The 14,548-nt window shown below is 43.6% G+C and overlaps 1 protein-coding gene and 1 long non-coding RNA gene across 7 annotated transcripts in view; one reads left to right on the forward strand and one right to left on the reverse strand.

The window, feature by feature from the left end:
• Positions 1–14,548, forward strand: part of LOC139782424 (ras-related protein Rab-37) — a 118,205-nt gene that overhangs the window by 37,674 nt on the left and 65,983 nt on the right. The window contains exons 1-2 of one of the 6 annotated variants that reach the window (XM_071721451.1): positions 3,388–3,664; positions 12,782–12,890. In XM_071721451.1, the coding sequence (XP_071577552.1) occupies positions 12,822–12,890 (69 nt within the window). In that variant the 5' untranslated portion in view covers positions 3,388–3,664; positions 12,782–12,821. The other 5 variants (XM_071721453.1, XM_071721464.1, XM_071721449.1 and 2 more) reach the window with 5 other exon arrangements.
• LOC139782427 (uncharacterized) overlaps positions 819–14,548 on the reverse strand; it is an 81,914-nt gene continuing 68,184 nt past the window's right edge. The window contains exon 2 of the long non-coding RNA XR_011720879.1: positions 819–2,565. This is a non-coding gene — a long non-coding RNA (uncharacterized lncRNA). The remainder of the gene's footprint in view (positions 2,566–14,548) is intronic.

Consider the following 14,548-nt stretch of genomic DNA (forward strand, 5'->3'; position numbering starts at 1 on the left):
TATAATGCCTTTGTTGAAAAGTTATAAATAGATAACGGTGGATAAGTAAAGTTTTCTTATAAAAATTCAACTCTATAATAGTATTTAGAGTCAAGATTTATAATGACATAATCGAGGTAATAAAGCGATCGTTTGGAAGTCGGTGAAAAACGAGGCCGGCAGTTGATTGATTCAGTTATCTCGCACTGAACACAGTAACGATGATATAATATCGTATTTCAACGGGTGGGACCTGAGATGGAAGCTCCGATCTATGGTTAGGCACGCCACGCGGCAATATCATTTTCAGGACTTTATAGTTATTGGACTTTTTAGAGGGAACAGGATTTATTTTCGAAGTTTAACAGTAACAGTTGTTCCTAATGGTCAATCTGACCGAGCATTGTAATGATCAAGCGTCTTCTACCAAGTAGTAAAGATCTTATCTTTCTTGGCTGATCGAAGCATGCTCAAAATGTATGACAAAACGGTTTTACTTTTAAAACTCAATGATTGAAAATACTAATCGTAAGTTCTTTGCACTAAAATGTAAAAGGACGTAAAAGACGCTCGCAGCGTATTTCCATCGAATTGTCCATCCGTAATTGTAACTCTTGCACTGTAACAAATTCAGCAGCATCTCGTATATCAAGTGTATCTTTGCGAGCTACTTCGATCGGCAGAAAATCGAGCGAATCTTCGAATCGATGAAAAAGGAAGGATTTTCTCGAAGAGGTTTCGAGAAAAGGAGGTGGCAGACAGGTCGACGAAGCGAGTAACCGGTACATCAGCGTGGACTTGCAGGGCAGGGCGGTGTCGCCGAAGGAGGCCGCGACCAATTTCTTTTTTTTTTTCACGTCGCATCGAACGCAGACACGGACAAATCGATATCGCTACTCAGCGTGGTGCAGCGAGTTTCGCGTTTTCCTACTGCGGTCGACCGACCCCGCGCTCGCTCTCGGGGTCACTGACACCCCGACGACGGCCGTTTGATAAAATTTGCTGCCGCCGCCGGAAATCTCGTCGTCGGCTGCACTGCACGGGCACGGCCACGTCAAAAATACCGTATAAACCGATACCGCGGGCCGGTCGTGCTTCGGTCTCGAAGCCGCGTTTCCGCTCCCTCGAGCGTCGACCTCTCCCAACGTTCGCAAATTTCCGCGAGTACGATGCGCACTTTTTTTATGCGCGATGATCGCGATTGTCAAGTCGAATAACCGTTTTGTTCATCCGCGTTCATTCACTCGTTCATTATTCGTGGTGCGAACCGTCGTTGAAATAGGTCGCGAATCGCGCACGCTGCGAATTTCTTTGTCGATGAGTATCGATCGCGGTGGCGATATATGCGCTTTTTTAGTATGTCGTCGGGAATTATTTTCCATTTCCAGCGAGATACAGCTCGGACAGACGTTACGGGCGACAGAGCGACGTTCGTGAAAATAAAGCCGTTAAAGTTGAAACAGATCTTGGATGAACGAAAGTCCGCGCGTAATATTTTCAGTTTTGTATTAATTTTTCACTACAATGTTCTGTATTAGAGAACATTGCTTCAAAGTTCAATCACTCGTTCATTTCTCTTTATAGCGACACTGGATGCAACAACTTTAATTGGATATAAAGTTAACATACGTGATATCTTAATATAGTGTTTTAATCAGACGTTTACTGACCCCATCCATAAATTTTGAACACTATCCTTTCTAATCTAATTAGTTTTTCAGAAAGATAGGAGGGGTAAATGAGGAATATTTAACAATAATAGTATATTTTCCAATCTCGCAAGAATATATGTATAATACTCTTGATGCATCTCTACGCCATTTTGCTACATTTTTTATTCACTGCTTTGATTTATACTCCAGTCTTAAGTTTCCATATATTACATCTTTCGGTTTATACATCTTAACTTTTCAGCTTACACATGGCGTTCATTTCGCATATTTGCTCGAAAGTTTGATTGAAGATTGTACATCCAATGATGCGGCAATTAAATGCAATTTACACATACTCCTACATCTCATTTAATTTTTATCATGCTTTTAGGCATAATTAGCTACGTCTTATACGTAAATTAGAGAGATACCACGTCGCTACCACATATCGCGTTTAGATCGCTGATAAGCGTGGTCCTCGCCCTTGGCGGAATATTGTTCGATCGCGGAACGCTTCGCGATGCAACGAGTAGGGGGGAGAGGAGGAGAGTTGTGGACGGCCGACCTTAATCAGCCATCCGCAGCCCGTAGGACCTAGTCGATCGTATGAAGCTCCCAACGACTTCTTGTCGCTCCTGCGATCTTGCTCTAGCACAGGCCCTCTCCTCGTTTCTACCGTGTAACACGGTAGAGAGAGCGTGACTCTCTCCCGCGTGGCAGCACCGGTTTGGTCTTAACGATCCCACGAGGAGGAGGTCGCCCGCTCGCGCTCCTTTCCAGCTCCGCTTCCTTCCTCCCTACACCGGAGTAGACCTCCATCATTGCCACGTCGGACGTGTTCTCTAGCTCGTAACGGCGTGCATGCGACGTTACGGTACGCCCGTCGTACGTCTCCATCGAATCCGGCCATCACATCCGCATCAGGCTGTCTTATCTAAATGACATAACACGGTATATGTGAGTTCAGACTCGCGATGTTACGAAAAACGGCGAAATCTCTACGTTAGATCGCGTGACGTTAAATAACGGCGATAACCGATACGAGATACACCTGCCTGCCTTTTGCTATTTAGAGCAGCGAAAAATTGAACTCGCCGATCGCTATGTTATAGTAAAAGCGTGAAATCAGTAAATGTATACACTTTCTAGTCAATGTCATTTACATATTGATTTCTATCCCGGTTTCCGGACATCCAGCAGAGCTCTGTTCTCTCTCCCTCCCTCTTCCTCTTCCCCTCTCCCTCTCCCTCTCCCTCTCTCCCTCTCTCTTCCCCCAATATGTATGTACATGTATGTGTATATGTGTGCGTATGTGTTTGGCGCGCATGCACTTCGCGGTTACAGTTGGTAACGAGGAGGTAACTCGCCTCGATGACGGGACAGTTGGACGGCCCCGCGCTCTTTTGCCTGAGCGACGATGTAATTTTCTCTCTCGGCTATTTCTCTCGGCGCGGCGTTCGGCGTTCGCGCGATGGCTTGGCCCGCGTTATGTTCGCCTGGTACCATGGGCAGCCGGACGCAGACGTGCAAGATGGCACGCCCAGCTGTCGCCACGCAGACGCCGTCGACGCTTGGCAGCCGCCACGGCAACAGGATCGCATATGCCGGCCATGGTGTCTCATCGCGGTGTTCCCGCGATCACGCACGGCCTTGCTATCGCGAGTGACGCCGCTAGCGCTCGCATGGCCAGCTAATAATAGTGATAATGCCGCCGCGCGCGCACTCGCGCAGCGCCGAGCGATACCGCGCCTTCGTAGCGCTGCGGGTCTTGCGATCGCGCGACTCGCGACGAGACCGTATCAGAATCGAGCCTCGCTTGCGGAAAATCGATTTTCGCGCTATAGCATGATCGCCGTGCGATTCCAATTTGATTAGTTCAAAACCAGTTTTTCGGATTATCGGGGATCGCTGGATTCTAGAAAGACAACTGCGTTTAGGAGGAAAAGTATCTGGTGTAGTGTATAATACATAAAGAACTAAGGCTGTTTCGAGAGTTTTATTTTCACGATGCAGATAAGAAATGCGTGCTAATCGTAAGGATTGACTACGCTCATACCAAACATGTAATTTGAACACTAAAACTACTGACGATTAATTTCTTCTGCTCAAGTATATTATGTCTTTGAAAAACGGGATGGGAAAAAGTAAATTGTTTAATTTAATCATTTATATATTGCAACAAAACTCAAGGAAAAGCTCAGAAAATGCACTGTTATAAATTTCAGTAACTAAAAGGAGTTACAAACCAGTCATTGTGTGACTTTGATAGTTCTAGCGTTAAAGAGATCATTACTACAAGAGTGCACCACTACACAGAAGTTTTTTTCTTTAGTCTCTACGTACGTTAGTTTTTATAAAAAATGTAGAAAATTTGTAGACTTTGGTTATTTAAAAATGCATGTCACAAATTTGTTATTTGAAGAAGCAAGTTGGATCGTTAGCATGCAGAATCGAATTATCATGGATTTTGTTTGTAAATAAATGCGCTATATATTACAGATTCTTGCTAGCACTACGTAAATTTTTGAAAACTTTTGTGATTATACGTTAATTAATGAATGATAGGAATTATCGGGCTAGACATTTCTTTATCTTTTTTGAATGCGCGCGATACGTTTTCTATATACCGAGATTATTTTATAGCACAGCCAATTATGTATTCTTTTTACCTATTTCTTTATTGGAGATATATTTGATATTATAAACGTCTCTTTATATATTATTTTATTTGGAAATTTTTATAAATGCAACACATTTATACGAGATCTTTTAATTATTCTTAACGATTTATATTAAGTATATGATGACAGTTTTATTCATACTGTATATGTACAGTAAATAAGTGAATCTGAGCACGCTTGACGCCATTTAAATCCCAATATTTTATCTGACAGAAATGGCGAAGAAAAGAGGATAGGAAAGGATCAAGTATTGCATTCAAATAAGAAAAGCAATGCGGAAAAATATGCAGTCGTACTAAAAAGTATCTCGCTCGCCAATCACGACTTCGAACTCTTCTTCGAGAGTCTCTATATCTATAGAATTTCGGTTGAATCATTAAATCTATCGCTCAATTGCGTTGTCTCCGCACTTATGCTAATTGGAAAGCTTCCATCGCGAGCTTTTTTCTGTCTTTCCTCTGCGCATTCGACCGTTCGATTTTTCCTTTGTTCGCGGTCTCGACGATTCCTCGACCGCGCTGTTCCCCCCTTTCGGCGCAAAACGCCACTCTCCGTAGACCTCGACGTCACGTCGCCGCCGCTCGCGCGGTCGTACAATTTACATCTCTGTGGCATGCATATTTTTGCGATATGTAAATCGTTTCTTTCCGTTGTTGTCGCTGTAGCAGCGGCGTTGTTCCACACCGGCGGATTTGCATAATTGAGACGACGGACGGACAAATCTGCGACTCTCCTCGGAGATTTCACGTGTCGACGCGTCTCTTCCTTTCGGCGCGACCAAAGCTCGAAGATGCGCGAGATAAATAAAAGAGAAGAGTGGCGATGAAAATTTAATAGATGCAGAGAGACTGCGAAAATAAAACTTCGCCATCATTAGATATAGAGGGAAAAAGAGAGATAGTGTTGCTTTTATTTAAATTTTACGATATTTGTAGTGCAGCATTAAGCGGGATAAAAGATACGATCGCAGATTTTATCTAATAAATCGCGTATGTACTTCGGTTATAGGTATATATCGAAGATATATACCTTCAAAAGGGTCGCGAATAAGTCTCGCGAGCGGATTGCTAATGACTTGCAGATCACGATTTATCGCCAGTACTGACCGATATGAATATATATTTTAATTTTGGTTTATTTTATTTAAACGAAAGACTGTGCCTGTTCATTAAAGCTTGGAGACATACAAGCTGTACATCAATTTTGCTGCTTATATAGATGCGCAGTTGCGAGCGGCTCGCGAATCGAGATATGTATCTTAATCTTTCACGAGTTTCCGTCTAAGCTGCACATTTGTCGTTTTTTAGTTATTTCCTCCGTAATATCGCGGAATAAAAAATTAGGTGGCCGTGCGCATTTCGATGCGATCGTAGATCGTCGGCGTTTGCCGAGATCGGTGGCATCCCGTTTGTCCGCTCGCCTGCCTGCCTGCAGTGTTTGCATCATGCAATCGTTGCGCAGCTGTGCGTCTGCATAATGTATCTGCCGAGTTGCGTAACGTAACATCGACGTCGTTGTCGCGAGAGTGAGGAACGCCGTGTCGAACGGCGATTGGGAGGAATGGCCGAAAATGGCGGGCGTGCCGTCGTTGAATTCTAGAAACTACGGGCTCGGCCCTCGCTTCTACCACCGCCGATTGGCCGATTCGTCCTTGGTCCTCGCAGGGGGTCGAAAGCGTTTCCTGCCGTGCCGGAGAAGCGTCGCCATCCTGTGGCGAGCCTCCAAAGCACAGAAAGCCCCGCGCAAGCGAATTATTCGTCAAACCCACCCTCCGCGGCTGACTCACCACCCTCCTCCTCGGGCTACCCCTATTTCGGGGCTGAGGGGTTGGTAATTTCTGGCAAGAGCGCGATTTTATCGGCCGCGAGTACGTAAGGGTTGACTTGCGAAAAAGCTCGCGGGGGATGACGATGGCTCTGCTTGTCTCTCGAAGGGGCATTTAATTTGTAAAGTTAATATAAATTTGTAAAACTAAATATATCCTTCCATTTTACGAGTTTTCCATTCTGCTTAAATAAAAAAATGCTTGAAAAGTATTTCGCCTCGACTAGGCCCAATTTCACGTGAATCTGAGATTATTTTCTTTGTCGTCTACTTTAACAGTGCAAAAATATAACCATAGAATCCACTATTTTTGCGATAAAAATTTATAAATAATCGAAACTAATTTTTATATTTACAATGTCTTTTCTCTGTTTTACACCGTATTGATATTGTCTGATAATGATTTTTAAAATTTTTTCGTAAATTCTATCGAGATCTGAAGAACTCCCTAAATAATAATGAAGATAGCTTTGGAAAACTACAGGCTACTTGTCTGACTCTAAGATAGCTTTGGAAAACTACGGGATGGTTAGTCTCATCAGTAGATATACATAATTCATGATGAAACGGTATTAAATTAACGCGGGATGTTCGCAGTCGTTCGTAAGTTTGATCCATGCGAAGGTAATGCTGCGACTTCAAAGTAGCTCTTTGGCTCTAAAAAAAACTTCATAAAAAATAATGTTGGCGCAAGCAACCATGGTATCAATGCACTCGGAAAAATGCAAATATTTTTCCCATTTTTTAAGAAAAAAAAATATGAGCTTTATTTAGTAAATAATTAAGAAATTGGATTAATTGCTAAATTATTTTCGTGGAACGCTTATTTTCTTTAAGTGTTAAATTTTCTTGCTAGATTATTTATCTCTCTCTCTTGTTATTAGTCACATTATTATATTTTATTTATAGGTGCCATTGTCCTCGACAAAGAAGCAAATAGCTCAATTTATATGGATAGAAATAAAAAAAGAAAGATTTGCGGAAAATAATGATCTATCGAAAAAGCTCTATGTCACGATAAGAGTGCTATCAACAAGTGAATTTACTTTTTGGCATTCTCTTTACTCTTGATTGCATCATATTGCAAGAATCGATCCTCTAGGTCTGTTTCTTTTAATTATGTTTTCCGCACTTGTTATTTCTTCTTCAATTCTCCGGAAAAAAATTTAATTTAAATAAAGAAAAAACTGGCTCGATTTTCGATTTTCAATTGGATCTCAATACATCTCGCGTATTCCATATGCAAGTTTGGATCACGCGGAATTGTCATATACATATGTCGAACGTACGCGTCCGACCACGTGCGCGCACGCATTCGGTGACGCAACATGTACACGGTGACGTAACGGTGGTCGCGCGTGTAAGAGAGAGACAGAGAACGAAAGGAAAGAGAGGAGACGTGCGCGATATCGAGTCGAGGTAACGAGTAACGAGTCGACAACAACGGAGCACAACGACGATGACGCTGCGGGCTGCGCTTGCGTGCGCCCTCGTTTCTCTCCTCTTAATGCACACAAGTACACACGCATCGGGGGTCGCGCGAGCGCGAGCGTGTTCTCCTCGTCTTTCACGCTCCTTGCACGCCGCGGGGATAACGTCTCCCGTCTCGCGGAAACTCATATCGCCCTCGCGTTACGCGGCCCGTACACACAATCGTCGCGCTCCACCTCATTCCGTTGCGCTGCCGGCCGTCAGACAGCTGCGCGACGACCGTGACTGCCGCGAGTGTGCGTCGGTCAGAGCTGTGTGTTGTCACGTGACGACGACGAACATCGTCGCGACGAGGCTTGCCCCTAAGTCTCAAAGGGTGGAGGAGACCATCCTTGTCCTCCTGGGGTGTCGCGAACCATCGCGCCAACGTGACACCGTGCACCGTGTTCAATCACTCGGGTCCTCGGGATGAGATTTTATTCGGCCGAGGGCAGCGGGACGATGTAAATACGCGGCGAGATCGATAAGGGAGCAGGAGGGAGCGCGGAGGCTCCCGTATTTCGTTTGCCGTTCGTCGGTCGTTCATGGGAAAAGTGGGTCGACCTACCGCACGTTGGTGGAAGGTGAGTGTCTCTCTCCGTTGTTACGTCACCGCCACGTTATCGGCCAGAACGGAGTAGCGTTATCGCGGGGAAGTGACGCGGGTGAAGCGAGGCTCTCTCGGTTAAGCACGAGCGCAGGCTCTCCGGTGAGAGGAGAGACTCTCTACTCTCGTAGGTGTGTCAACGTGCGATTTCCAATTGGGAGGTACGTGCGCGTTGCCGCAGCGAATTCCGACAGCGCGCGCCAGTAGGGGCGCGATCCACCAGAGGTAGGGTCAATTAGGATAATTACAGAGTGACTGAAGCATGTGACGTCATCCTTCGCGTTTCTCCCATTGAGCTTCTTGGTGCGCCCTCCGTGCTCTCCGAGCGATAAGCAGCTGTCACTTTCGACGATCTTACGCTCGCTTCTTTCTCGTCGCTGAGAGATATTCCGGTGTCGCGAACGATTATCCCGAATGACGTTACATCGCGCACGAGTGAGCTTATGCTGTAAATGCGAGTATATATATATATATATCTCTGTGATCGATGTCGTCAGGCGTGTAAGAATCGGCGCACGGTTGATGGTATCCGATAGCGACTTCGGGGTAATTTCTTGGCAGAAATATCCGGCGAAGATGCATTCCGCGCGATAGCGTTAGTTCAGGCGAGATTTAATCTTCGGCTGTTTGCCTCGCAATGCTATCGTATGCACGCACGTAATACTGGAAATAGAAGTTCGTAATGTTAATACGCGACCTTGGCGTTCGCTGTCGATGGAACAGCACGCATAGGGACGGACGTAGACTTTCGTAATGGCATTTAATCAATATCGAAGCGCTGTTTCAAAGTCACCGCTTATGCTCACGCGGTACATCTCCTGGCAATAATGTAGAAATAACGAAGGTTGAGCGAGCTTAATTTATGATATTTAAATGTAACTTTTTATATTTGATTTAATATTCTATAGCTTAACGTACGTTTTTAGGTAATAAATGCAATTTTTATTCTCTCGTTCTGATGCTTTTAATTGGACGTATATTGAAGTTGTCCAAGTCATTATATTGCCACCCATAAAAATAGAGAACAAAAGAAAGCAACAAAACAAGAAGGTATCACACGTTACCTTTTGTAATTGTGGTAGTTTCCGACAACGCGCATGTGCGGCGAAAAGTGTAACAAGTAGTTGAGCATTCATAACTGCAGCTCAGACGGTTGACCGAGTTTCCGTTCGTTACAACGTAGTTTTATTTCTCTCGTTTCGAATTTAAAATAAATAAAAAATTACAAGGATAAAATTAGTGCAATAAAATTAATGCGTTAATGATAATGATATAATGCTGCTTTCTCGGGTGCTTCAGCAGCCTCTTTGAGATGCATGTAAATACCGGAAAGTGATCTTCGCTCGTGACGATCACATCGTAGCGATTCCGATTACCTACTTCCTGGCTGCGCCAATCGCAGCTCTAAAGACGATCGATCGCAGAGAAATCTCCCTACGGGCTGGTAACCGGACTGTATAGATAGAGGAACGTGAAATAATTTATTACACCGGCAGAGAATCTGTAGTTAAAAGCCGCGATTCACGGTCGTATTGCAGATGCAGATTAGAAAGCGCCGGTCGCGGGTGCGCTGCGCCGAGGTCGTAGACGTGACTTCGAAATGACGACAACAATAGGACTCGATGCGATCTCTCGTTCCCAGAGATGTTACACGCCGTCGTTAATTTCGTACCCCCGATCGCGATAACCTACACGACACACACGTGGCGAATCGTACCCGTACCGTGGATAAATCAATATCTAAGACGCCATGACGTCACGACCACGATCGTGCGTCGAAGAAAGAATCTCCGGGATATTTGGACAAGCGGCCATTGTGTAATCATTTAACGCGACGATCAATAAACTGGCCTAGTAATTTGCGTCGCGCGACAATTTCGCGACGCGTGTAAACATAATGAAAACGCGGCGCTGACTCGTAAAACAAACGAGAGGGGCGACGATGTAGGTGGAGAACATATACGAAGCCGTGGCTAAATATAGAGAGAACTTTTATGGTGCGCGCGAGGACCCGAATGATCCGCCGGACCCCGATGGCCTTTACTCGATCGGAGGCTCGCGCTCATTAAGACCAGCGCGAGCGTCGTGCAATCAAATTCTCGACGTGATTTCGTAGCGCGAGATACGGAATTGCCCGCGCCGCCGCGCCGGTGCGATTCCGTGAAACCGGAGTGTATGGTTAGTATTCATGCATTGTATTCATGCGTGGCGTTTTCGCCAACGCGGAGATTGATTGAGGAAATACGAGATCTGCTCTGGAGATCATTTTATCAAATGTTACCAAAAATATCGAAACATTTATACGTAGCATTTAACTGTTTAGGAGGAATCTAAGAGAGTTTGAAAATTTTTTAGTTTTTATAACAATGATTTTTTCCATAAATAATTCCATACCTTTTGTTAGGTTAAAGGATTACGGTGTACTATAGATTAAACGTGATATTTTTAAAAAACTTCTGAAGTTCTCTTGGATCACCTAGCATATTCTTTTGCGCGAACTTTAATAAATATTTCAATAAGTATTCGCCGATATTTTCTTAGAATATGAAATGGATAATAAAAATATTGTACTTGTTGGTGAACCATATTTATTAAAATTGTTAAAGATATGAAGCATTTGTTTTCTTCGATCGCTGTGTGTTGATTGAGTAAACACTTAATCAACAATCCAATTCAATGAAACCCATCTTGCGTTAAGCGCCTTTACAAATCGATAACTTTATCGATTAAGATAATGACATCCTTTGTTCTTCGAGCATGCTGATTCTAGTAATGTTTCCGACCATGAGTACGTTTCGCTCGACTGGCCGTGAAAATCGGAGAAGAAACCAGGAGACCGAGAAAGCGTACCGAGGATTGACTTCAAGGACAAATAATTTCCCTAGAAACTCAACGAAGCATTCTATTGGAAGAGACACTTTTTATTCTGATCTTAGTTGCTCCGCATTTGTTAAGTCGATTCTGTTATCTTATCACAACGATTCGAGGAACTTAATTCAAGCAAAAATCGATAAAAACGCTTTGAGAAGAATTAATTTTGTTTGAGAAAAAGGATTTAAAAAGAGAATTTATTTAAAAAATATCGATTTTGGAATGTACGGTAAATCGCTCTCGCGTTTCGAGATGTATAATAATTCGCGAATTTACGCGTGCGTATAATTACTGCTGGATATCGTGGCGGTAATATATTCGATTGGCTCCGGCGAAGAAAAAAAAATGCCCTTTTGTCTCATTTTTTCGGATCGGACGGTCGGCCGATCGGTCGGTCGCCGAAAGATCGGCCGATGAGATAAGCGAATCGCCTGCTTCCCGATCCGCAACGGATGATCGGCCGGCGAGAAGTGTGTGAAAGGTAACGTGGGCGGGTGGAACTTATTGCGGTGGGTGGGCCACGTCGAGAGATAGAGAGAGAGAGCGCGTGACAGAGATGAACGGCACGCCGCGGCGCCGGTCCCTCTGATCGTGCGCGTGACAAAGAGGACGAAGACCCGTCGTGGCGCGAGCGAGAGCGAGAGGACGCGGGAGACAAACGATGAAACGGAGCGTGAAGATGCTGCGGCTGAGAGAGCGAGCGAGAAAGAACGGAAGAGTGGTTCTGTTGTCGGGCGTGTGACGAACGACACTCGAATGTAGTTAGGCTAAGTGTGTGCACCTGAGAGGGATAGAACGTCATGCGGGACGTTTTATGTGCGGCGTGTGTGTGTATGCATGTTTGAGTGTGTGAAGTGAAGATGATGCGTGCGTGATTGCATGTTGAAGATGGTTGGGGCGAAGAGGACGATGAGAAAGCGCACGTGTTGAGGGAGGGAGAGAGCGGGATGGCAGGACGAGCGGACGAAGTATAGAGCGCGTTAGACTGTAAAATGCGCTGATGAGGGGAGAGAAGGAGGAAGAGAGAAGAAGCGAGAGAAGAAACTGTGCTCCCGAAATAGAGATGCACGTATCGATGGAGCGCCGATAAGAAGAGAGATAGAGAGATGATCTCACGAACGCTTATTGTAATGTTGCGTGAAAATCCGCGCGTGTTTGCGTGACTGTGAGTCGAAGGAGGGTTGAAATTGAATGGAGAATTACTCATCGGGCGGAGTGGAGTAACTCGCGGAATATACAGTTCCACGATTTTCCTTGATCGGGATTAGAATTGACGCGATGACTCCGCTACGGTACCTATATATCTCTAGTCGAACTTTGATCTCGACAGTGCGAAGCAAACTCGCACCCTTCGAGATAGAATTTACACTCGAACTAGAATCAGTCGCCTAGAAGTGCGATAACGCCTTTGTATTGTATATACTTCTCGCGAAAAAAGAGGATGAAGGGATTGAGAGATAAAATCCGATCTCTTTTTAACGTGTTAAAATGATTGAAATATTTACTGTAGTAATTATGTACTGTAAATATTTACTGTAGTAGCTATATTTTATTTTTAAAACATTGGGGGAAGAGAAGAATATTTCTTTTTAAGTTACATGATTCTACATAAAAATTTCCTATATAATATACTGTTCATTTTTATTTACTGATTAAATAGACCATACTAACGGATGGCGTGCTTTTGCTGTTCGCAGTTATCCAATGAGAGACGATATTCGCATTTAGAAGAGCACGATGAGAGGTGGTGCTGGTGATGGTGACGGTCCATCTATGGTTACCGTTCCCGCTTCGGCGTCCCTTAATGTAAGTACATCTTTATTTAATGTACAGTAACTCGTGTGATTGATCAAGTGTTTCGAAAGTTATAAGACATTTATTAAGAGCCCATTATTTTATTTAGACTTTTTTATAATATACGAATTATAAAAATTTATTTTGTACTATACGTTCTTTCTTTTTCCTTTTTGCGGTATCAAAAACTTGTATGAAATTTTTAAAACATTTGATCCATTTCATGAGTAACTTGTGGGTTTATTCTTGGGAGAATCGATCGACCACGCGAGGTGTCGTGGTATCGCGACGGTGCTTTCGCAACCCAATTATCGCTGCCGACTTTATCACCGGTATATGGGCAACCGTCAGTTGAGTAATGAGCGTGGAGAACCGGTGCAACAAGTATCCCAAGAGTCCGGTAGTCGTACGCAGGTCACCATCGATTAAGCATCTGGCTCGATCAATAGTACACTTTTAAAGCTGTAATTTCCATCTCTTTTTTTTTGCTTCATCGATTCTTGCATTTTACATACACTGAAACAGACTATTTCGTATCTCGGTCATCCATTACACTGAGCAGAACTGCTTTTCCAGAAGTTGTGTCAATATTTGTGCGCACAAAAGCGTCCATTCTAATACTAGAGAATTGATAAGTATTTTATTTTATTTATGTAAGTTATATGTTTCCCTCATATGTTAGCTTATATTATGTACACGATAAAAGCAAGTCTATTTTACATTAATATTTGAATTGATTTCGTGTAATCAAGGTCGCATGTCACGTGACATTCTCAGAGAAGGGATTAATGCGGGGCGATCTATGGGGTAAAGTGAAACAGAGGGCAATTAGTTCGGAAGGGAAGCGACTTCGGAACAATGTGCGTATTCATTACCATGACACCTCTGTCACTTTGTTCCATCATAACATGCTGTAACTATGGTGTAAATTAATTCAAATCTTGAGATCAGCATATAGTTCTACAAATCTGATATCATTTTACATATCGAAAGCAAAAAAGAAAGATAAAAAATAGGGGAAAAATTATATAGGTATGCAAATATATAATACAAAATTTATGTGATATTTCTATATCACATAAAGAGAATGCAGAATAGAAAGACAAAAAATATATACTTTCATATAAAATATCTTTCCACACATAAAATATACTCCGATATAAAGTATAGTCCCGAGATATTGAATTTCTAATTTTAATAATCGAGATATAAAAGCTAATGCAACGACGATAATAGTAATCTGCCGCTACGCTATCATTTGTACGTGCTATCGATAAAGGCCATTAAGGCGCGCGACGTGAAGAATCGAAGTAGTCAGACGTCGCTAAAGTAACCTTCGTGGAGTGTATGCCCGCTAAAATATTCAGCGGGGAGCTGGCTACCCGGGAGATTATATCGGACTTCTTCGGTGCCTCTTCGTGGGGAACAGTGCCATAAATCATGTATGCCAATCGCCTTCCGCCATGTAAATTTATCGATTCCACGCTAGCCTTTCAATTTCAAGAGGCGACGCCGTCGACGTCACGACGTCATACGACGTCGGGACGGAAACGTCACGGACATGTTTACGTGACAAGTCTTTCACGATATCATGCTTCGAATAAAGCGTCAAACGCTTCTATGTGTTAAGAGTCCTTATGACAATTTTCGCCTGTGATTGAGTCCGTGCG

The sequence above is a fragment of the Temnothorax nylanderi genome, unplaced genomic scaffold (assembly GCF_030848795.1).
Source record: "Temnothorax nylanderi isolate EJ_2023f unplaced genomic scaffold, tnyl_v1.0 TNYL_tig0411_pilon, whole genome shotgun sequence".
In the NCBI taxonomy this organism is placed as follows: domain Eukaryota; kingdom Metazoa; phylum Arthropoda; class Insecta; order Hymenoptera; family Formicidae; genus Temnothorax; species Temnothorax nylanderi.